This window comes from Manacus candei, unplaced genomic scaffold (genome assembly GCF_025592945.1).
Source record: "Manacus candei isolate 608988 ecotype Guabito, Panama unplaced genomic scaffold, ASM2559294v1 h1tg000360l, whole genome shotgun sequence".
NCBI lineage: Eukaryota > Metazoa > Chordata > Aves > Passeriformes > Pipridae > Manacus > Manacus candei.
In genome coordinates this window covers 1-20,823 of record NW_026138408.1, presented here as the reverse complement: position 1 = coordinate 20,823, position 20,823 = coordinate 1, and the positions used below count along the sequence as shown (strand labels likewise).

General features: G+C 54.1%; 2 protein-coding genes, 4 long non-coding RNA genes and 4 other non-coding genes across 11 annotated transcripts; 3 read left to right on the top strand and 7 right to left on the bottom strand.

Annotated features, from left to right (window-relative positions):
* Nucleotides 1-1,451: 1,451 nt before the first annotated feature.
* Nucleotides 1,452-4,488, bottom strand: LOC127465302 (zinc finger protein CKR1-like). Of its 2 annotated transcripts, XM_051775774.1 has the most exons (3): nt 4,269-4,488; nt 3,722-3,839; nt 1,452-3,304 (listed from the first exon to the last, which is right to left on the bottom strand). In XM_051775774.1, the coding sequence occupies exons 2-3, from the start codon at nt 3,807-3,809 to the stop codon at nt 2,004-2,006; spliced, it is 1,389 nt and encodes a 462-aa protein (XP_051631734.1). In that variant the 5' UTR covers nt 3,810-3,839; nt 4,269-4,488; the 3' UTR covers nt 1,452-2,003. The 2 variants fall into 2 exon arrangements, with proteins under 2 accessions (XP_051631734.1, XP_051631733.1); XM_051775773.1 differs by lacking the exon at nt 4,269-4,488 and having other exon boundaries at nt 3,653-3,966.
* Nucleotides 4,489-5,635: 1,147 nt separating this feature from the next.
* TRNAN-GUU (transfer RNA asparagine (anticodon GUU)) lies at nt 5,636-5,709 on the bottom strand. Its single transcript has one exon. It is a non-coding gene; the product is annotated as a tRNA-Asn (tRNA).
* A 1,169-nt stretch (nt 5,710-6,878) lies between these two features.
* On the top strand, nt 6,879-6,960 carry TRNAL-AAG (transfer RNA leucine (anticodon AAG)). The gene has a single exon. It is a non-coding gene; the product is annotated as a tRNA-Leu (tRNA).
* Nucleotides 6,961-7,928: 968 nt separating this feature from the next.
* TRNAP-UGG (transfer RNA proline (anticodon UGG)) lies at nt 7,929-8,000 on the bottom strand. Its single transcript has one exon. It is a non-coding gene; the product is annotated as a tRNA-Pro (tRNA).
* Nucleotides 8,001-8,153: 153 nt separating this feature from the next.
* Nucleotides 8,154-8,226, bottom strand: TRNAT-UGU (transfer RNA threonine (anticodon UGU)). The gene has a single exon. It is a non-coding gene; the product is annotated as a tRNA-Thr (tRNA).
* Nucleotides 8,227-9,607: 1,381 nt separating this feature from the next.
* Nucleotides 9,608-10,867, bottom strand: LOC127465304 (uncharacterized). Its single transcript, XR_007902009.1, has 2 exons — nt 10,612-10,867; nt 9,608-10,455 (listed from the first exon to the last, which is right to left on the bottom strand). It is a non-coding gene; the product is annotated as an uncharacterized LOC127465304 (long non-coding RNA).
* A 27-nt stretch (nt 10,868-10,894) lies between these two features.
* Nucleotides 10,895-20,472, bottom strand: LOC127465303 (E3 ubiquitin-protein ligase TRIM7-like). Its single transcript, XM_051775775.1, is given in 9 exon segments — nt 10,895-11,430; nt 12,557-12,592; nt 13,460-13,575; nt 14,116-14,138; nt 15,559-15,789; nt 17,501-17,596; nt 19,382-19,474; nt 19,476-19,687; nt 19,690-20,472. Coding segments are annotated over 9 exon segments (1,452 nt in total). The 5' UTR covers nt 19,820-20,472; the 3' UTR covers nt 10,895-10,915.
* Nucleotides 11,507-12,512, bottom strand: LOC127465305 (uncharacterized). The gene is made up of 4 exons (XR_007902010.1): nt 12,370-12,512; nt 12,029-12,059; nt 11,698-11,898; nt 11,507-11,597 (listed from the first exon to the last, which is right to left on the bottom strand). It is a non-coding gene; the product is annotated as an uncharacterized LOC127465305 (long non-coding RNA).
* LOC127465307 (uncharacterized) lies at nt 15,172-15,484 on the top strand. The gene is made up of 2 exons (XR_007902012.1): nt 15,172-15,241; nt 15,331-15,484. It is a non-coding gene; the product is annotated as an uncharacterized LOC127465307 (long non-coding RNA).
* Nucleotides 15,835-16,696, top strand: LOC127465306 (uncharacterized). Its single transcript, XR_007902011.1, has 3 exons — nt 15,835-15,904; nt 16,316-16,368; nt 16,450-16,696. It is a non-coding gene; the product is annotated as an uncharacterized LOC127465306 (long non-coding RNA).
* Nucleotides 20,473-20,823: the final 351 nt, after the last annotated feature.

Below are 20,823 nucleotides of genomic sequence, written 5' to 3'. Positions count from 1 at the left end.
CGCGCGATAACGAGGCGGGTGGGCGGGGCCGTGACCGTAGATGGGGGAAAGGGGGGCGTGGAAAAAAAAAAAAAAAGGCGAGGCCGCGCCGCCCGCCCGCCCGCTGGGGGGCGCTATGCACGCGCGCTGGGTGGTCACGTGGGGCGAGGGGTGTCACGTGGGGCGATGCCCATAGGGTTCTATGGGAGGGGCTTTTTGGGGGTCCCTGTGGGATCGAGGGGGGTTTGAGGGGTCTGCAGGGTGGTGGGAGAGTGGGGGGAGTCACCAAGAGGCTGCTGAGAGAGGAGGGGGTTCCTGTAGGTGTCAGGGGGAGCCCGGATGTCTGGGTCCTTACAGAATAAATGGGGGGTATAGATGCCTGTGGGATGTTTTTTGGGAGGGGTCCCTTTGGGATTAGGAGGGGTGCGTTGGGGTCTGTAAATTGGTTTGGGGGTTCCCTATGGGATTGGGGCGGTGTATTTGGGTCCACAGGATGTTTTGGGGGGGTCCCTGTGGGATTAGGGGTGGGGGTGAATTAGGGTCTAAAAGGTGGTTTGGGGGTTCCCTGTGGGATTGGGACGGTGTATTTGGGTCCACGGGATGTTTTGGGGGGGTCTCTGTGGAATTGGGGGGGTTCTAAGGGGGGGGATCCCAATAGGGTGCAGGGTGATCATCAGAGATCCCTGTGAGCAGGGGGGGATGCATAGGGCCCTATGGGATGTTTTGGGGGTCCCGATATGATGTTGAGGGGTGCGCAGGTGGTGGGTTGGGGCGTTTCTGGCCCGAAGGGGGGAGAGAGGAGGGTTTTGGGGTGGTTTTCCCAGCATTGGCCTCTGTGCCGTGTCCCCATGAGCATCACAGAGCCGTTCCAGGAACCTGGACTGAGGGGAGAATGACCCAAAACCTCCAGATGTACAGAAATGACCTCAAACCCCCGCTACGCCCACTCATCGGTCCTTTCCCGAGGGATTTAGGGATTTAAATCCCTGCTGGGAGCTCCCTCCTGCGTGATGCGGACAGAGAGGATTCCACACCGACCGTTTCCCTGCTTTTCTTTCCGCCGTCCTCGCTGCCCCCCGGTGAAATAAATCGGCTTTTGGGGGAAGGAAAATATTTGCGGGAGGCGTCGCTGCGGGGTCGGGGAGCGCAGAAATCGGGCTGAAAAACGGTTAATTCGGGGTCAGAAGGGAAGGTGCCCTCTTCCAAAATGGCGGCGCCGCCCTCAGGCGGGGCGCGAGGGAAAATGGCCGCGCCCTCCCCGGCCCCGTTGCCGCCAGCGGGGCCCGGCTCAAGATGGCGCCCGCGGGCGAAGCCCTGCCCGCCATCTTGGGTGAGGGCGGCCGCCGGCGTTGCCATGGCGACGGGGCCCTGTCCAGGCCTTCCAAAGGCCGCTGTGGCCCCGGGGAGGGGGAAAAAGGCGAATTTTGGGGGCTCCGAACTCCTCCTGGGGAGAACTAAACACGTTTCAGAGGTGCTCCTTGTCCTGGTGAGAGAAACCCCTATTTTTTACCCCAAAATCAGCCCCTTTCCCCACTGTGAAGGTGCCTCACTGAGGGGGGTCCTGCAGCTCCTCAGCCCCGTCCCCTCAAACCACAGGGGCTACACCACCCTCAGCACCCACCCCCCCCGCTCCAAATTCAGGCGATTTTGCCCCAAAACGGTCCCCGATGTCTTTATCACCAATAAATTCAAGGGGCCCCAATGAGGGGCTCCGCAGCCCCCCCCAAACACGCGAAGTGACTCGGGGGGGGCTCATCCCCAAGTCCTTGGGCTTGTCCTCAGGCCGAGTTTCCGCTTGGGGCACCGTCCTTCCTCCCCGTCCATCACTCCAAGGGAGGGTCCCGGTCCTTCAGGGGGTCTTGGCCCCTCAGGGCTCCTCCGTCACTCCAAGGGGGGAGTCTCAGTCCTTCAGGGGGTCTTGGCCCCTCAGGGCTCCTCCATCACTCCATGGGAGGGTCTTGGCCCCTCAGGGCTCCTCCGTCACTCCAATGGAGGGTCTCGGTCCTTCAGGGTGTCTCAGCCCTTCAGGGGGTCTCGGCCCCTGAGGCCTCCTCACCGCCATGGGCTCCCGGTGAGTCCGTGACGACTTGGGGCTCGTCCCCGACCTGGTGCCGGGTCCCGGCGAGGGGCGGCCCTGCGGCCTTGTGGAGGTGGCTGCGGCGGTGCTTGGCGAGGTGGGAGGCCTGGCTGAAGGCCTCGCCGCACTCGGGGCAGCCGAAGGGCCTCTCCCCGGTGTGGACGCGCCGGTGGCGCTCGAGGTGCGAGGCCCAGGCGAAGCCCTTCCCGCAGAGGCCGCAGGCGAAGCCCTTGCGGGCGGCGTGGCCGCGCTGGTGCGCCAGGAACGGGGCGGCCTCGCCGAAGCGCTTCCCGCAGTCGCCGCACTTGTAGGGTCGGTCGGGCGAGTGGGTCTTGCGGTGCTGCAGCAGGTGGGCCTTCTGGGCGAAGCGCCCACCGCAGCTGCCGCAGGGGAAGGGCCGCTCGCCGGTGTGGACGCGCCGGTGCCGCTCGAGGTGCGAGGCCCACACGAAGGCCTTGCCGCAGTCGGCGCAGCGGTGCGAGCGCTCGGGCCGGTGGTGGCGGCGCTGGTGCCGCGCCAGCGCCGGCCCGGCGCGGAAGAGCCGCCCGCAGTGGCCGCAGCGCAGGGCCCGCCGGCCCAGGTGGGCGCCCCGGTGCCGCGCCAGCTCCGCGCTCTGCCGGAAGGTCTTGCCGCAGGCCGGGCAGCGGTGAGGCCGCTCGGCGCCGGCGGAGTGGCCGCGCCGGTGCTTGGCCAGGTGGGAGGCCTGGCTGAAGCGCTCGCCGCACTCGGCGCAGCCGAAGGGCCGCTCGCCGGTGTGGACGCGCCGGTGGCGCTCCAGGTGCGAGGCCCAGGCGAAGGCCTTGCCGCAGTCGCCGCAGCGGTGGGGCCGCGGGGCCGCGACAGCGAAACTCTGGCCCCCCCGGCCTCCCCGGCGCGGGCGGTCGCCGGCGTGGCCGCGCCGGTGCTGCCGCAGGTGCGAGCTCTGGCTGTAGGTCTCGCCGCACTCGGGGCAGCCGAAGGGCCGCTCGCCGGTGTGGACGCGCCGGTGCCGCTCCAGGTGGGAGGCCCACGGGAAGCTCTTCCCGCAGTCGGCGCAGCCGAAGGGCCGCTCCCGGCACGGCCCCTCCTCGGGCTCGGCTTTGGGCACCGCCGCGGCGGCTCCGGGGGGCACGGCCCGGTCCGGGCGCTTGGCTTTGCGCCGGTGGGAGCCGAGGGGCTTCTCCCGCTCCGAGACCACCCCGGGACCCTCGGCGGGCTCGGCTGCTCCGGCGTCTTCCACCGCCGCCTTTTCGCTCAGCAGCCCCTGAGCTGATGGGAGAGGGAGGAGGAGGAGGAGGAGAGAGGAGGAGGAGAAGGAGGAAAATGGGAGTGAGTGGGGTGGAAACCCAGGGAGCAGCACAGGATTCCCCTTAAAGCTCCAGTGAGGAGGAGGAGGGAGATGTGGCAGCAGGAGCTGATCCCAGTTCGGGCTGGATTTCCAGTTTAAATTAGGGGAGGTCAAAATAACGTTCTCCTGAGGGAAAAGGAATTAAGGAGAGGGCTGGGGGGGTTTGGGGAATCTCCCTGGAAACCCCCCCGGATTCCCCCCCATCCTCTCTTCCCATCGGAGCTCGGAGAGGAGAGCAGGGAAAGGGGAATTTCGGGGTTTTTTTTTACCCAGGGACAGGAGGGTCTCGTAGAGGAGAGGAGAGCAGGGAAAGAGGAATTCAGGGGGGTTTTTTTTACCCAGGGACAGGAGGGTCTCGTAGCTCTCGTGCATCACGTCCCGGTACAGCTCCTTCTGCCGCGGGTCCAGCGGCGCCCAGGGCTCCATGGGGGGAGAAGGATCCCAAAAATCGCCTGCCTGGGGAAGGGGGGGGAAAACCCCTGACACGGAGGAATTTCCCCCCTCCGGCGCTTCCAGAAATATCGGGGGTTTCCACGACCTTCCCTCCCTCCCTCCAGGACTAATCCCGAGCTCGGTGGGAACAGGGAAGGGGGTTCGAGGGTCGCTGCTTGCCCCCCACCCTTCCCACGGACCGCATCCCATGGGAATCTCCCCCTCCCAGTCCTCCCAGTCCTCCCAGTCCCCCTCCCACCGGGGCGATGTGACCCCTGGAGGGGGGGGATAGCTGGGCTGTGGCTCCCAAACCCTCTCCATCCCCTTTATCCATTGTCCTCTCCCCAGAGGAGCTGCTGCTGCTCCTCGGGAACATCCCCCGGGGGCTCCTCCTGCCCGCCCAGGACCCTCCTCGGCCCCGGGACCCCCCCTCAGCTCCCCTTCCCCCGTTACCTGCCGATCCCGGAGCCGCTTCCACAGGGATGTCCTTTGGGAAAAGGCTCCTCCCTTCCCAGGCGGGACCCCCGGGGACCCCCCAGGACCTGAAATGCTCCCTCCCGGCAGGACACAAAGGGGGTTTAGGGCCGGTTTTAGGCCGGGTTTGAGCTCCGGAAACCCGGACTCGGTATCCGGGAGGGAGGAGATGCCGAGAGGAGCAGCTCTCGCCCAGAGCCCTCTAGAGGTAACTCGACCATCAATGCTCCCCCTCCCCAAATAAAAAACCTGCCACGGGCCCCCCCGGCACCGTGGGGGGCTCAGGGGACCCCGCCCGGCTCCGGCTCCATCACCCCGATGGACCCTCCCGGGGGGGACCCGAGGAATTTGGGGACCCCCGGCAGGGTCGGGACGGCGGGGACGGGGTGGGAAAGGTGGGAAATCTGTCCCGGGATGGGGGTCCTGGGGCAGCGGGACACCCCTCCCTCCCTCCCGGCGGGTGAGCCAAAAATCCGCTGTTCCAGGGAGCTCTGAGGGGAGGGAAGATCTCTGAGGGAGCCCTGAGGGGAGGGAAGAGCCCTGAGGGGAGGGAAGAGCCCTGAGGGAGGGAAGGGAAGAACTCTGAGGGGAGGGAAGAGCCCTGAGGGGAGGGAAATGCTCTGAGGGGAGGGAAATGCTCTGAGGGGAGGGAAATGCTCTGAGGGGCCCTCCCGGGAGTTCTGTGGGGAGGAAAGAGCTCTGAGGGATCTTCCCGGGAGTTCTGTGGGGAGGGAAGAGCTCTGAGGGGAGAGAAGAGCCCTGGGGGATCTTCCCGGGAGCTCTGAGGGGAGGGAAGAGCTCTGATGGAGCTCTGAGGGGAGAGAAGAGCCCTGAGGGGAGGAAAGAGCCCTGAGGGATCTTCCCGGGAGCTCTGAGGGGAGGGAAGAACTCTGAGGGGAGGGAAGAGCTCTGAGGGACCTTCCCGGGAACTCTGAGGGGAGGAAAGAGCCCTGACGGAGCTCTGAGGGGAGGGAAGAACTCTGAGGGGAGGGAAGAGCTCTGAGGGACCTTCCCGGGAGCTCTGAGGGGAGGGAAGAACTCTGAGGGGAGGGAAGAACTCTGAGGGGAGGGAAGAGCTCTGAGGGACCTTCCCGGGAACTCTGAGGGGAGGAAAGAGCCCTGACGGAGCTCTGAGGGAAGGGAAGAACTCTGAGGGGAGGGAAGAACTCTGAGGGGCCCTCCCGCTGTGCGGGGGAATCCCTCATTTAAATTTAGAAAGACGGCATAAACTTCAGGGGAATAAAGGAACGAGGAAGGATTTTTATTCGGCGCGCCGGGGGGTTCCTTTCCTCGCCGAATTTTATTGACGTTCGCTAATCACTGCGGGGAAGGAAAAGGAGCCGCCCCGTCCCTGGGTGGGCTCGAACCACCAACCTTTCGGTTAACAGCCGAACGCGCTGGCCGATTGCGCCACAGAGACCCGCCTTTGGGCCGAAAAACCGGGAAAACGGCACAAAACCCGCCCGAATTCCGCCGGGTGGGAGCGAGGAGGGAGCGGGGGGGAGCAGGAGGAGGAGGAGGAGGAGGAGGGAGTGGAGGTGAGGAGGAGGATGGAGGTCAGGGAGGGTGAGGAGGATGGGATGGGGGTGAGGATGATGATGGGGATGGGATGAAGGTGAGGGTGGAGATGAGGAGGAGGATGAGGAGGAGGAGGAGGAGGATGATGGCAGGGATGGGAGGAAGGTGGAGATGAGGATGAGGATGAGGATGATGGCAGGGATGGGATGAAGGTGAGGATGGAGATGAGGATGATGACGGGGATGGGATGAAGGTGAGGGTGGAGATGAGGATGAGGATGATGACGGGGATGGGATGAAGGTGAGGGTGGAGATGAGGATGAGGATGATGGCAGGGATGGGATGAAGGTGGAGATGAGGATGAGGATGAGGATGATGATGGGGATGGGATGAAGGTGAGGGTGGAGATGAGGATGAGGATGATGGCAGGGATGGGATGAAGGTGGAGATGAGGATGAGGATGATGACGGGGAGGGGATGAAGGTGGAGATGAGGATGAGGATGGAGGTCAGGGAGGGGGAGGAGGATGGGATGGGGATGGAGGTGAGGATGATGACGGGGATGGGATGAAGGTGAGGGTGGAGATGAGGATGAGGATGATGGCAGGGATGGGATGAAGGTTGGGATGGAGGTGGGAGAGAGGTGGGGGTGAAGATGGAGATGGGATGAAGAGGGGGCTGAGGATGAGGATGAGGAAGGGGAGGGGATGGAGATGAAGATGAGGATGAGGATGATAAAGGGATGAGGGGTGAAGATGGGTCTGAGGATGAGGAGGGGGATAAAGATGAAGAGGATGGGGCTGATGATGATGAAGGGGCTGAAGATGGGTCTGATGATGAGGAAGGGGATGAAGATGGGTCTGATGATGAGGAAGGGGATGAAGATGAGGCTGGGGATGAGGAAGGGGCTGATGATGAGCAGGAGGATGAAGATGAGGATGAGGAGGGGGATGAAGATGAGGATGAGGAATGGGATGAAGATGAAGATGAGGATGAGGAATGGGATGAAGATGAAGATGAGGATGAGGAGGCAGCCGCCCAGCAGAGGAAGGCTGAGGCAGCCCCGCCGCCAGGGTAGCGTGGCCGAGCGGTCTAAGGCGCTGGATTAAGGCTCCAGTCTCTTCGGGGGCGTGGGTTCGAATCCCACCGCTGCCAGCGGCGCTTTTTCCTGCTTTTTTCTTCTTTAAAAACAACCAAAAAACCCTCAAAACCCCATAAATTAACTCGCAAAACCGAAATAAAACAACCCCCAAAAATACAAAGAAAAAGCAATAAAAACCAATAAAAACAGAGCACGAAAAAAACCCCGAACCTTTAAAAACAGAAAAAAAAAGGGGCAAAAATAAATAAGAAACCCCCTCATACACACAGGGAAAGAAAACACAACAAAACAAATGTAGAAAAATCACCCAAAAAAAACACTTTTAGGAAAACAAAACAAAAAAAGCACAAATGTAAAAACCACACGCAGGAGAACAAACAAAGAAGAAAAAAAAAACACATGAAAGAAACCGAAATAAAACAGTCCAGAAACAAAAATAAAAATAAAGGAGAAAATAGAAAAAGAAACGGTATAAAAAAATAGAAGTAAAGGGGAAAACTAAGTTAAAAAATAATGCAAAAAAATCGCAAAAAAAAAAATCACAAAAAAATCCTCAAAACTAAAGAAGAAAAACGACAGCAATAAAAAAGAAACACAGAAAAATAAAACTAAAAAAAAAATAAAAGTAAAGGAGAAAACAGCAAAAAAAAAAAAAAAGGAAAATAAAAGGAAACTAAAGGAGAAACGGCACAAAAAGTAAAACGGGGAAAGCAAGTTAAAAAAAAATCATAAAAAAATCCCAAAACTAAAGAAGAAAAACAACAACAATAAAAAAATTAAAATCACAGAAAAATAAAACTAAAAAAAAAAATAAAACTAAAGGAGAAAACGGCAAAAAAAAAGGGGAATAAAAGGAAACTAAAAGAGAAAAGCAACAAAAAAAAGAAAAAAATTACAAAAAAAAAATAAAATTGAAGGAGAAAACAGTAAAAAAAAAAAAAAAGGCGAATAAAAGGGAAGTAAAGCAGAAAAGCAACGAAATAAGAAGAAAACGGAAAGATAAAGTTGGGAATTAAAGAAAGGGCTCGTCCGGGATTTGAACCCGGGACCTCTCGCACCCAAAGCGAGAATCATACCCCTAGACCAACGAGCCGCTGGAATATCGGCGTTCCAGGGCTTCCCTCAGTCCTTCCCCGGGTCCGCCCCGCTCCCTCGGGAATTCCTCCCCGTCCCCTCCCGATCCCGGAGCCGCTGGAGGGTCTTTTTGGGGATAAAAAAGGCAAAATAAATGAAAGTCGTCGGGCGGAGGCCCCAGCGAGATTCGAACTCGCGACCCCTGGTTTACAAGACCAGTGCTCTACCCCCTGAGCTATGGGGCCGGCGCGGGACGGGCGCTGCGCCGGGGACCCCACGGGGGAAGCCCCGGAACGGCGGGAATTCGCCTCAGGGAACGGAGGGAATTCGCCTCCGGAAATGGCGGGATTCGCCTCAGAAAAAGGTGGGAATTCGCCTCAGAAAAAGGTGGGAATTTGCCTCAAAACTGGTGGGATTCGCCCCCAAAAAACGGCGAGAATTCACCTCAAAAAAAGGCGGGAATTCGCCTCAGGAAAACGGCGGGAATTCGCCTCAGGGAACGGCGGGAATTCGCCTCAAAACTGGTGGGATTCGCCTCAGGAAACAGCGGGAATTTGCCTCAAAACTGGTGGGATTCGCCCCCAAAAAACGGCGAGAATTCGCCTCAAAAAAAGGCGGGAATTCGCCTCAGAAAATGACGGGAATTCGCCCCCAAAAAAGTCAGGAATCCGCCTCAAAACTGGTGGGATTTGCCCCCAAAACCGGCGGGAATTCGCCCCAAAAAACAGCGGGAATTCGCCTCAAAACTGGTGGGATTCGCCCCCAAAAAACGGCGGGAATTTGCCTCAGAAAATGGAGGGAATTCGCCCCCAAAAACGGCCGGAATGGCTCCAAATCCGTCAGGAATCTCTCCCCAAACCGTGGCGTTCGCCCCCAAAACTGGCGGGATTTGCCCCAAAATCGGTTGGAATAGCCCTAAAACAGGCTGAATTCGCCCCAAAACCACTGGGATTCGCCCCAAAACCGGTGGGATTTGCCCCAAAACCGGTGGGATTTGCCCCAAAACCGATGGGATTCGCTCCAAAAACGATGGGATTCGCCCCAAAAATGATGGGATTCGCCCCAAAAACGATGGGATTTGCCCCAAAACCGGTGGGATTCGCCCCAAAACCGATGGGATTTGCCCCCAAACCGGTTGGAATAGCCCTAAAACAGCTTGAATTTGCCCCAAAACGGGAAAGAATCGCCCCCAAACCTGCTAAATTTGAGCTAAAACCAGCGGGAATCGCCCCAAAACTGGTTGGAATTGCCCCAAAACTGGTTGGAATTGCCCCAAAACCGGCTGAATTCGCCTCAAAACAGGAATTGCCCCTAAACAGGAGGGGGTTGCCTCAAAACCCGCAGAATTTGCCCCCAAATGGGGAGAATTAGCCCCAAAACCAGGGGGATTTGCCCCAAAAGCGGCTGAATTTGGTTTAGATTGAAATTCCCAGCGGGAAAAATCCTTCAAACCGACGATTTTTTTCCAGGAATAACCACCTGGAGAAGACAAACCTTTGTGTTTTCTGTCCCACTCGAGGGCTGGGAACGATCCCGGGAGGTTCCAAATAAAATAAAATAAAATAAAATAAAATAAAATAAAATAAAATAAAATAAAATAAAATCAAACAAGAGACAAACACCAAGTCGGGGCTGGGAAACGCCGTGTCCTGGGAATATTTTCCTTATTCCAGGGATTTTTTATTTATTTCTCTCATTTCTACACTTCAGCAACGCCAAATTCGGGCATTTCCCTGAATTTCAAGAGTTCCTGCACCTTTAAATAATGAGGATTTAACACCAAACGTTAAATAAAGATAAAAATCCGATTTTCAGGGCGGGAAACAACCCCCCAAAACCGGGATATTTCCGCTTTTTCCCACTTTAAACCCCCCCAGGAAACGCTTTGGATCAAACAAACCTTCCCCTCTCGCCCTCAACTCTGTGTTTCCTAAAAGGATTCTCGCCTTTTAGGGGTGGAAAAACCCAGAAACCAACCCCAAAAATCCCATTTTTCAACATTTCAGGCTATAACACACCGATTATCCCGTAAATAATTTTTTAAAGCTGTTTTTTTTTTTGGCAAAAAGGAGTTCAGAGTCGGCTCCTTGGAAGATTCCGGGGAGAAAAAAAACCAGAAATGAGGGTAAATGGGGTTTTTTTCTGAGAAATGGAGGTGAGAGAACCTGAGGCACCGCGAGATTCAGCACCAAAATCTGCATTTTTGGGGGAAAAAGGGGTGTTTTGGGAATGGAGGGGCGACAGGGGAGCACCGAAGTGACCGAGGTGGGTCTTGTAGGACAAACACAGCTGAGAAACACCATTAAAAACCCCCCCAAAAAAGCAACTTTTGGCCTTTTCCAGAGTCCTGCAGAGGAGAGGAACGGGAGCAGAGGGTGGAGGGGGCAACCAAAACCCACCTTTGGGCCAGTGACCACCACCTTTGGGGCAGTGACCACCACCTTTGGGGCAGTGACCACAGCCTTTGGGGCCACCTTTGGGGTGGTGGCCACAACTTCTGGGGGTTCCCGAGGGGTCTCCACAGCCATTCCCTTCCCTCAGCCACCCCACAGACCCTCTCCCCGTGACGTTTTCCCCCCGAACACCTGCTTTGTGGTGGTGGCCACAACCTTTGGGGTGGTGGCCACAACCTTTGGGGTGGTGGCCACAATTCCTGGGGGTTCCTGGGGGGTGACCACAATTCCTGGGGGTTCCTGAGGGGTCTCCACAACCGTTCCCTTCTCTCATCTGCCCCTCAGACCCTCTCCCTGTGACGTTTTCCCCCCGAGCACCCCCTTTGGGGTGATGGCCACAACCTTTGGGGTGGTGGCCACAATTCCTGGGGGTTCCCGAGGGGTGTCCACCACCATCCCCTTCCCTCAGCCGCCCCACACTCCCTCTCCCCACGACATTTTCCCCCCCCAATCCCCCTCCAACCCGTCCCCGGGCCCCCCCTCACGGGCAGAGCCGGATGTAGGTGACGGTGGAGCAGACGGAGAAGAGCGGGAACACCCTCTCCCTGAAGGCCACGTGGAAGGTGAAGATGTGCTCCATGCTCTCGGCGTCGTAGAACGACACCTCCTCGCCCTCGTAGTCCAGGCAGACCCGGACCCTGCCCAGCTTCCTGCCGGGGCTCAGCGGCGTCCGCTGCGGCGACGTCACGGCCCAGTAGCGGCCCCCGTTCTGCTGCACGGCCCAGATGCCCTCCTCGGGGGAGAACTGGGTCAGGCCCTTCCTGCGGACCGACTCCAGGGCCACGCCGAAGGCCCAGCCGTCCGAGGGCCCCACCTCCACCTCCCAGTAGTGGCGGCCCGAGCGGAAGCCGCGCGAGGCGAGGACGCGCGAGTTGGTGTCGAAGCGCTTGGGGTTGTCGGGCAGGTCCTGCTTGCGGCAGCCCATGCGGACGCTCTTGAGGTCGGCCGAGAGGACCAGCAGGTGGTTGGCGGAGTCGGGGTCCAGGGTCAGCTCCTCTGTGGGGAAGGGGGGGTTTGGAGGACGGGGAGATGGAGATGAGGGGTTGGTTGGGGCCGGCCCCGGCCTCGGAAGCGCGTCCGAGCTCAGTGTTCACAGCCAAGGAGCAATAACCTCATTGCCAAGCTCGGTGATCAACCCCAAACCTCAATGATCAACCCCAAACCTCAGTGATCAACCCCAAACCTCAAACCCTTTAATATTCACACCCAAACCTCAATAATCCCTCAATAATCAACCCTAAACCTCAATGATCAACCCCAAACCTCAATGTTCATACCCAAAGATCAATAACCCTGTTCCCAAGCTCAGTGATCAACCCCAAAGCTCAATGATCAACCCCAAACCACAGTAATCAACCCCAAACCTCAGTGATCAACCCCAAACCTCAGTGATCAACCCCAAACTTTAATATTCACATCCAAACCTCAATATTCACACCCAAACCTCAATGATCAACCCCAAACCTCAGTGTTCATACCCAAAGATCAATAACCCTGTTCCCAAGCTCAGTGATCAACCCCAAAGCTCAATGATCAACCCCAAACCTCAGTGATCAACCCCAAACCTCAAACCCTTTAATATTCACACCCAAACCTCAATAATCCCTCAATAATCAACCCCAAACCTCAATAATCAACCCCAAACCTCAGTGTTCACACCCAAAGATCAATAACCCTGTTCCCAAGCTCAGTGATCAACCCCAAAGCTTAATGATCAACCCCAAACCTCTGTGATCAACCCCAAACCTCAATATTCACACCCAAACCTCAATGATCAACCTCAAACTTTAATATTCACATCCAAACCTCAATGATCAACCCCAAACCTCAATGATCAACCCCAAACCTCTGTGATCAACCCCAAAGCTCAATAATCAACCCCAAACCTCAACAATCAACCCCAAAGCTCAAACCCTTTAATATTCAAACCCAAACCTCAATAGTCCCTCAGTGATCAACCCCAAACCTCAATATTCACACCCAAACCTCAATAATCAACCCCAAACCTCAATGATCACCCCCAAACCTCATTAACCCCGTTCCCAACCTCACTAATCACCCCCAAACCTCATCAACCCCCTCCCGGGGGGCCCCAAAACGTGGGAAACGCCCCAATTTTTACCTTTTTCGCCTCTTCCCAGCTCATCCTGGAGGTTTTCTGGGGGGAAAAGGAGGGACAGGGATGGGATTGGTGACCCCAAAAAAAACCCCAAAGCGTCACCTCGAGCCGAGGGCTGTTTTTTGGGGTTTTTTTGCCCTTCCTTCCTTTTCCCGGTGCCGGGGAAAGGCCGAGGGGACTATTTTAAATTAATTTAAATTAATTTATTATTTATTATTATTTATTATTATTATTAATTATTATTATTTATTTATTTAAATAAAATAAGTAATAAATAAAATAAATTATCTATTTATTTATTATTTATTATTTATTTAAATAAAATAAATAATAAATAAAATAAAACAAATAATTTATTTATGATTATTAATTATTATTTATTAATTATAAATTATTTATTATTAATTTAAATTTAATATAAATATAAATTAATAAATAGAAATATAATAATAAATATATAAGTAATATAAATATATAAATAATAAATAATAATAAATAATAAATATAAATATGATAAATAAATATAATCTAATAAATATAATAAATAAATATAATCTAATAAATATAATAAATAAATATAATACATATAATGGATAAACAATAAATAATAAATATAATAAATAACATAAATAATAAATATAATAAATAACTATAATAAATATAATAAATAAATAAATAAAATATAATATAATTAAATAATCAAATAAATAAATATAATATAATAAATAAATACAATATAATAAATATAATAAATATAATAAATAAACAATAAATAATAAATATAATAAATAATATGAATAATAAATATAATAAATATAATAATTATAATAAATAAATATAAATAAATACATAAATAAATAAATAAATAATAAACATAAATTAAATACAAATTCAAATTTTCCCCACCTCGGAACCTCTTCAGGACCTTCTCCAGGGCCACGGTCTTGAGGGAGAAGTTGCAGACGTGGATCTTGGTGTCGGTGCTCACCGGGACGGGCTTCTGGCCCTTCACCTCGTCGCTCCTGAGCCCCAAAAACCGGGAAAAACCCTCGGAATCCTCCTCCTGCCCACCTCTATTCCCACCCGGGACGGTCCCGCCGGGATTTGGGGGCGGATTTTGGTCGGGAAATTTAAAAAAAAAACCCATTCAGCCCCTCCAGGGTCATTTTTGGGTCAGAAAATGAGATTTTTGGGGGGTTTTGGTCTCGCTCGACCCTTGGAGAAACCTCCCGGTGGGAAAAGACAATGAGAATTCCAAGGATTTGGGAGAGACCCGGGATTTAAACCCTCCCTGGGCTGAGAACTTTGGGATTTGGGGGCGGATTTTGGGTTGGGAAATTTAAAAAAAAACCCCCACCCAGCCCCTCCAGGGTCATTTTTGGGTCAGAAAATGAGATTTTTGGGGGGTTTCTGGTCTCCCTCGACCCTTGGAGGAACTTCCCGGTGGGAATTCCAAGGATTTGGGAGAGCCCCAGGGAGTGGGAGGCGGATCTGGGCCATGGGAACCGACCTTTAAAGGAGGAAAAAACCTGGAAAAAGGCCGGAAAATCGGATTTTCTCACCTGCTGATGACGCCGGTCACGTCCTGGAGGGGGAAAAGAGAAGGGGGGGAGTGAAATCCTGGAGTGAAATCCCCAAAAAACCCCTTTTTTCCCCCTTCCCGGTGCCTTTCGAAGCCCTCCGGAGCAAACCCCGGGGTTGTTTTTTTTAAACAGGGACATCGAGAGAACGATCGGGGAGGGGTTTGTGTGCGACGGGAGGAACTCCCACCCCCCGAATTCCAGGGACGGCCGCAAAAATTCAAATATTGACTGTTCTCTCCAAGCGACCCGGCAGGGAATTTAACCCCTTGGGGGGGTGGGGGGGAGCGATTTGTTCCGGTTAATTAAAAATAAATTAATAAATTAATAAATTGATAAATTGATAAATTGATAAATTAATAAATTAATACGTTAGTAAATTAATAAATTAATAGATTAATAAATGGATAAATTAATAAACTAATAAATTAATAAATTAACAAATTAATAAATTAATAGATTAATAAATGGATAAATTAATAAACTAATAAATTAATAAATTAACAAATTAATAAATTGATAAATTAATAAATTGATAAATTAATAAATTAATAAATTGAAAGGTCACCCACCACCCTCCTGCAGTGGGAGGGTGAGGAAGGGCCCGATTTGCCTGGTTAATTAAAAATATGGCCCATTAAAAAACCGATTAAAAGGCCGATTAAAAGGTCTATTAAAAGGACAATTAAAAGGACAATTAAAAGGTCTATTAAAAGGACAATTAAAAGGCCAATTAAAAGGCCGATTAAAAGGACAATTAAAAGGACAATCAAAAGGACAATTAAAAGGTCTATTAAAAGGCCAATTAAAAGGTCAATTAATTAAAAGGCCAATTAAAAGGCCACCCATCACCCTCCTGCTGCGGGGGGGGGGGCAGTGGATTTTGGGGATGGTTTTTTCCCACTCGGAAAGGAGGGGTTTGACCCTGAACACCCCAAAACAGGAGCTCGGGGTGGGATGTGTGAGTCCTGAAAAAGGGTCAGAGAAGTTCACAGAGGGGGAAAAAAATCCCTCAGAGTTTAAAAAAGGAAGAGAAAAATTCCTCAGAGTTTAAAAACGAAGAGAAAAATTCCTCAGAGTTTAAAAACGAAGAGAAAAATCCCTCAGAGTTTAAAAACGAAGAGAAAAATTCCTCAGAGTTTAAAAACGAAGAGAAAAATCCCTCAGAGTTTAAAAACGAAGAGAAAAATTCCTCAGAGTTTAAAAACGAAGAGAAAAATCCCTCAGAGTTTAAAAACGAAGAGAAAAATCCCTCAGAGTTTAAAAACGAAGAGAAAAATTCCGTCTGAGGGCGTTTTGGGGCGTTTGGGGGTCGCCCAGAGGCTCTCGGGCACCACCTGAGAGCTAAAAATGGGGGCAAAAAAGGACTTTTAACCCCAAAAAACGCCTGTGGAGGATCCACAAAGAGGAAGGGGAAGGTCCCACCTTGAGGAACTCGAGCGTGGGCTGCTGGAGCTTCTCCTCCAGCTCGCAGACGAGCTTGTTGAGCAGGGCGATCTGGCGGGACAGGCCGGTGATGTTCTCGTCCTGCCGGCGCGAGATGTTCCTCTCCAGCTTGTCCAGCTGGGCCAGCAGGACCTGCTCCTGCTCCCGCAGGAACTGCCCCAGGCGCTGCAGCTCCGACTGCACCTTCTGCCGCTCGCCCCCGATGGACTGCTGGGGGAAACGGGGGGAAAAAGGGGGTTGGGGGCTTCTCCTGGGTTCATTTCTCTTGGGCTCTTCTCCTGATTTCAGTTCTCTTGGGCTCTTCTCCTGATTTCAATTCCATTTGGTTCTTCTCCTGATTTTAATTCTCTTGGGCTCTTCTCCTGATTTTAATTCCATTTGGTTCTTCTCCTGATTTCAATTCTATTTGGCTCTTCTCCTGATTTTATTTCTCTTGGGCTCTTCTCCTGATTTTAATTCTCTTAGTCTCCTCTAATTTTAATGTTTTTAGGCTCTTCTCCTGATTTTATTTCTCTTAGTCTCCTCTAATTTTCATTTTTTTAGGCTCTTCTCCTGATTTTAATTTTTTTAGGCTCTTCTCCTGATTTTAATTTTTTTAGGCTCCTCTCCTGATTTTAATTTTTTTAGGCTCTTCTCCTGATTTTAACTTTTTTAGGCTCTTCTCCTGATTTTATCTCTCTTAGTCTCCTCTAATTTTAATGTTTTTGGGCTTCTCTCCTGATTTTAATTTTTTTAGGCTCTTCTCCTGATTTTATTTCTCTTAGTCTCCTCTAATTTTAATTTTTTTAGGTTCTTCTCCTGATTTTATCTCTCTTAGTCTCCTCTAATTTTAATGTTTTTAGGCTTCTCTCCTGATTTTCATTTTTTTAGGCTCTTCTCCTGATTTTAATTCTCTTACTCTCCTCTAATTTTAATGTTTTTAGGCTTCTCTCCTGATTTTAATTTTTTTAGGCTCTTCTCCTGATTTTAATTTTTTTAGGCTCTTCTCCTGATTTTATTTCTCTTAGTCTCCTCTAATTTTAATGTTTTTAGGCTTCTCTCCCGATTTTAATTTTTTTAGGCTCTTCTCCTGATTTTAATTCTCTTGGGCTCTTCCCCAGTCCCCTGGGCCGGGGGGGACTGGGAGCACCGGTGAGGAAACACAGAGCGGGATAAAACCTTGGGAAGGGGTGGGGATGGGAGAGATCTCCTGATTCCCCCCTAAAATCCCCTTTTTTTGGGATAAAACCTTGGGAAGGGGTGGGAATGGGAGATGTGGGACACAGAATGAGGCCAAAAAAGGGGATTTTAGGGGGGAAATTGGGATAGGGAGGGGCCAGGGGGGGACTGGGAGCACCAGTGAGGAGACACAGTGTGGTATTCCCGGGTAAAACCTTGGGAAGGGGTGGGAATGGGAGAGGGGAGATCTGATTCCCCCCTAAAATCCCCTTTTTTTGGCAGAGCTGAGGATTTGGGGTGGGAAGGGGTGGGAATGGGAGAGGAGAGGATCTCCTCTCCCATTCCCACCCCTTCCCGAGGTTTTATCCCCAAAAAAGGGGATTTTAGGGGGGAATCAGGTCTCTCCTCTCCCATCCCCACCCCTTCCCAAGGTTTTATCCCTCTGTGTCTCCTCACCGGTGCTCCCAGTCACCCCCTCGACCCCTCTCCACCCCGATTTCCCCCCTAAAATCCCCTTTTTTTTGGCAGAGCTGAGGAATTGGGGTGGAGAGGGGTCGAGGGGGACTGGGAGCACCAGTGAGGAGACTGGGTATTCCCAGATAAAACCTCGGGAAGGGGTGGGAATGGGAGAGGGGAGAGGGGAGATCTCCTGATCCTCGGCTCTGCCAAAAAAAGGGGGTTTTAGGGGGGAAATCGGGGTGGAGAGGGGTTGAAGGGGGACTGGGAGCACCGGTGAGGAGGCACAGAGCGGGATAAAACCCACCAGCAGCTCCTGGGTCCTCTTGTCGTCGTTCACTTTGAATTCCAGCAGCTCCTGCCGCTCCTGCCGCAGGAGATCCAAACGGGCCTGGATTTTCTCCTTTGGGGGGAAAAGAGGAGGGAGGGAGGGAGGGAGGGAGGAGAGAAGGAAGGGAGGAAGGAAAGAAGGAAGGAGGGAAGGAAGGAAGGGAAGGAAGGAGGGAAGGAAGGAAAGAAGGAAGGAGGGAAGGAGGGAAGGGAGGAAGGAAGGAAGGAAGGAAGGAGGGAAGGAAAGAAGGAAGGAGGGAAGGAAAGAGGGAAGGAAGGAGGGGAAGGAAGGAAGGAAGGAAGGAAGGAAGGAGGGAAGGAAGGGAGGAAGGAAGGGAGGAAGGAGGGAAGGAAGGAAGGAAGGAAGGAAGGAAGGAAGGAAGGAAGGAGGGAGGGAAGGAAGGAAGGAAGGAAGGAAGGAAGGAAGGAGGGGGGAAGGAAGGAAGGAAGGAAGGAGGGAAGGAAGGAAGGAAGGAGGGAAGGAAGGAGGGAAGGAAGGAAGGAAGGAAGGAAGGAAGGAAGGAGGGAGGGAAGGAAGGAAGGAAGGAAGGAAGGAAGGAAGGAAGGAGGGAGGGAAGGAAGGAGGGAAGGAAGGAGGGAAGGAAGGAAGGAAGGAAGGAAGGAAGGAAGGAGGGAAGGAAGGAGGAAGGAGGGAAGGAGGGAAGGAAGGGAGGAAGGGAGGAAGGGAGGAAGAAGGAGGAGGGAGGAAGGAAGGAGGGAAGGAGGGAGGGAGAAAGGAAGAAAAGAAAGGAGGGAAGGAAGGAGGGAGGGAAGGAGGGGAAGGAAGGGAGGAAGGAAAGAAGGAAACGTTACCGGTGGTTTTCCTCCCTCCCTTCCCTCTTGCCCTTTCGGAAGAGGGGCGGGACGGGAAGGAAAGCGCGGGGATATCCCGGCAACCCCCTCCCAAAAAAACCGGGGAAGGGGACGGAGGATGGCGGGGAGGGACCCCCGGGGAGAGGGGAGGGGACGCGCCCGGCCCTTGGCAAGCAGAACGAGGTTTTAATCGCCTCCTCTCCCCTCTGGAAGCTCGCCCGGGCCCCGGAATAGTCACCGGGAGGTTTTTTTTTACTCCATCAGCTGTTTCTACTCCTGACCAGTGACGGGGGTGGGGGGTCCGGGAGGGGGGTCCTGGAACCTCCCCAAGGGTGGGAGCTCCGGGAGGGGGGTCTGCAGGAGGGGAGGGGGGTCCCGGAGCCTCCCGAGGGGCAGGAGAAGGCGAGGGGTGGTCGGAGAGTTCTCCGGGATTTCTGGAAGTCATGAAGGTCGGGAGCGAGGACAGGCGGGGGGAGCGGGGTCCGGGGGGGCAGGAGAGACAGACGGACAGCGGACAGTCCTGTGGGGGGGGCAGGACGGACAGACGGACAGCGGACAGTCCCCCAGGATTTCCTGGAATGCCGGGAAGCGCACCAGCCCCTTGGGAACGGGGACATGCGGGGGGAGCGGGGTCTGGGGGGCAGGACGGACAGACGGAGAGGGGGAGCAGGGTCTGGGGGGGGCAGGACGGACAGACGGACAGCGGACAGTCCCCCAGGATTTCCCTGAATCCCGGAAGCTCCACCAGCCCCTGGGGAGGGGGTGGGAGAGCGGAAAACTCCTCCGGGTTTTCCCGGAAGGTCGGGAGCGGTGCCACGGGGGGGAGCGGGGTCTGGGGGGGCAGGACGGACAGACGGACAGCGGACAGTCCTCTGGGGGGGCAGGACGGACAGACGGACAGCGGACAGTCCTCCAGGATTTCCTGGAATGCCGCGAAGCACCACCAACCCCTCGGAGCGGTGCCACGGGGGGGAGCGGGGTCTGGGGGACGGGACGGACGGACGGACGGACAGGACGGACAGGACGGACAGGACGGACGGCCAACCTTGTACTCCTCGGCCGCCTCGTCCACGGGCACCACGGCGTGGGGCCGGTGCTCGCGGGAGCGGTCGCACACCACGCAGATGGGCCGCCCGTCGGTCGCGGCAGAAGAGCTTGAGGGCCTCGCGGTGCCGCGGGCACTGCCCGGTGGCCACCTCGGCGCCGCCCTGCTGGCCACCGTGGCTGCCCCCCCGCTGGGCGAACTGGGCGATGATCTCGGCCATGTTGGCGAGCTGCCGGTTGGGTCGGAAGCCGCGGCGCTGGCAAACCTCCCGGCACTGCGGGCAGGGGAAGTCGCCGTCCAGGTCCGCCAGCTCTTGGCGATGCAGGCGCGGCAGAAGTTGTGGCCGCACTCGATGGAAACCGGGTCGCGGAAGAACTCCAGGCACACCGAGCAGGTCGCCTCGTCCTGCAGGTTGCCCGGCAGGAAAACGCCGGCCATGGGCTCGGGACTCCTCCTGCGGGGCGCGGGCGGGGGTCAGGGGAGCGATTCCCGGTGATCAGGGACCGATTCCCGGCGATCAGGGATCGATTCCCGGCGATCAGGGACCGATTCCTGGCGATCGGGGATCAGTTCCCAGCGATCAGGGACCGATTCCCGGCGATCAGGATTGATTCCCGGCAATCAGGGATCAGTTCCCGGCGATCAGGGATCGATTCCCGGCGATTGGGAACCGATTCCCGGCGATCAGGGATCGATTCCCGGAGTTTAGGGACCGATTCCTGGCGATCAGGGAGCAATTCCCGGCGATCGGGAATCGATTCCCGGCAATCAAGGATCGATTCCGGGGATTGGGAAGCGATTCCCGGCTATCAGGGATCTATTCCCGGCGATCAGGAATCGATTCCCGGCAATCAGGACCGATTCCTGGCGATCGGTGATCAGTTCCCGGCGATCAGAAATCGATTCCCGGCAATCAGGGATCAGTTCCCGGCGATCAGGGATCGATCCCGGTTATCAGGAATCGATTCCCGGCGATCAGGGATCAGTTCCCGGCGATCAGGGATCGATCCCGGCGATCAGGGATCGATTCCCGACAATCAGGGATTGATTCCGGCGATCAGGGACCGATTCCGGCGATCAGGGATCGATCCTGGCGATCAGGGATCTGTTCCCTGAGGGACAGGAGGGTTTTTGGACCAATTCCCGGAGGACTGGGAGGGAGGATTTTGGCACCGATTCCTGGGCTGGGAGGGTTTTTGGACCAATTCCCGGCGGGGCTGGGAGGGATTTTGGCACCGGGAGGGATTTTGGCACCGGGAGGGATTTTGGCACCGGCCCGGGAGGGTTTTTGGCACGGGCCCGGCGTGGGTGTTGCCCTCCCCCGGAACGAGGGGTCACTCGGCAGTGTCCGATTTCTTTAACCCTTGGCGGGGTTTTGGGGTTTCTTTAACCACTGACGGGTTTATGATATTATTATATTATATTTTTATAATTGTATTATT

What these genes read in the sequence shown, in the direction of transcription:
- LOC127465302 (XM_051775773.1), bottom strand. Translation starts at nt 3,809, where the DNA reads ATGGAGCCCTGGGCGCCGCTGGACCCGCGGCAGAAGGAGCTGTACCGG. An exon ending in CGAGACCCTCCTGTCCCTGG is followed by an intron (nt 3,305 to 3,652) that starts GTAAAAAAAAAC and finishes CTCTCCCATCAG; the next exon opens with CTCAGGGGCTGCTGAGCGAA.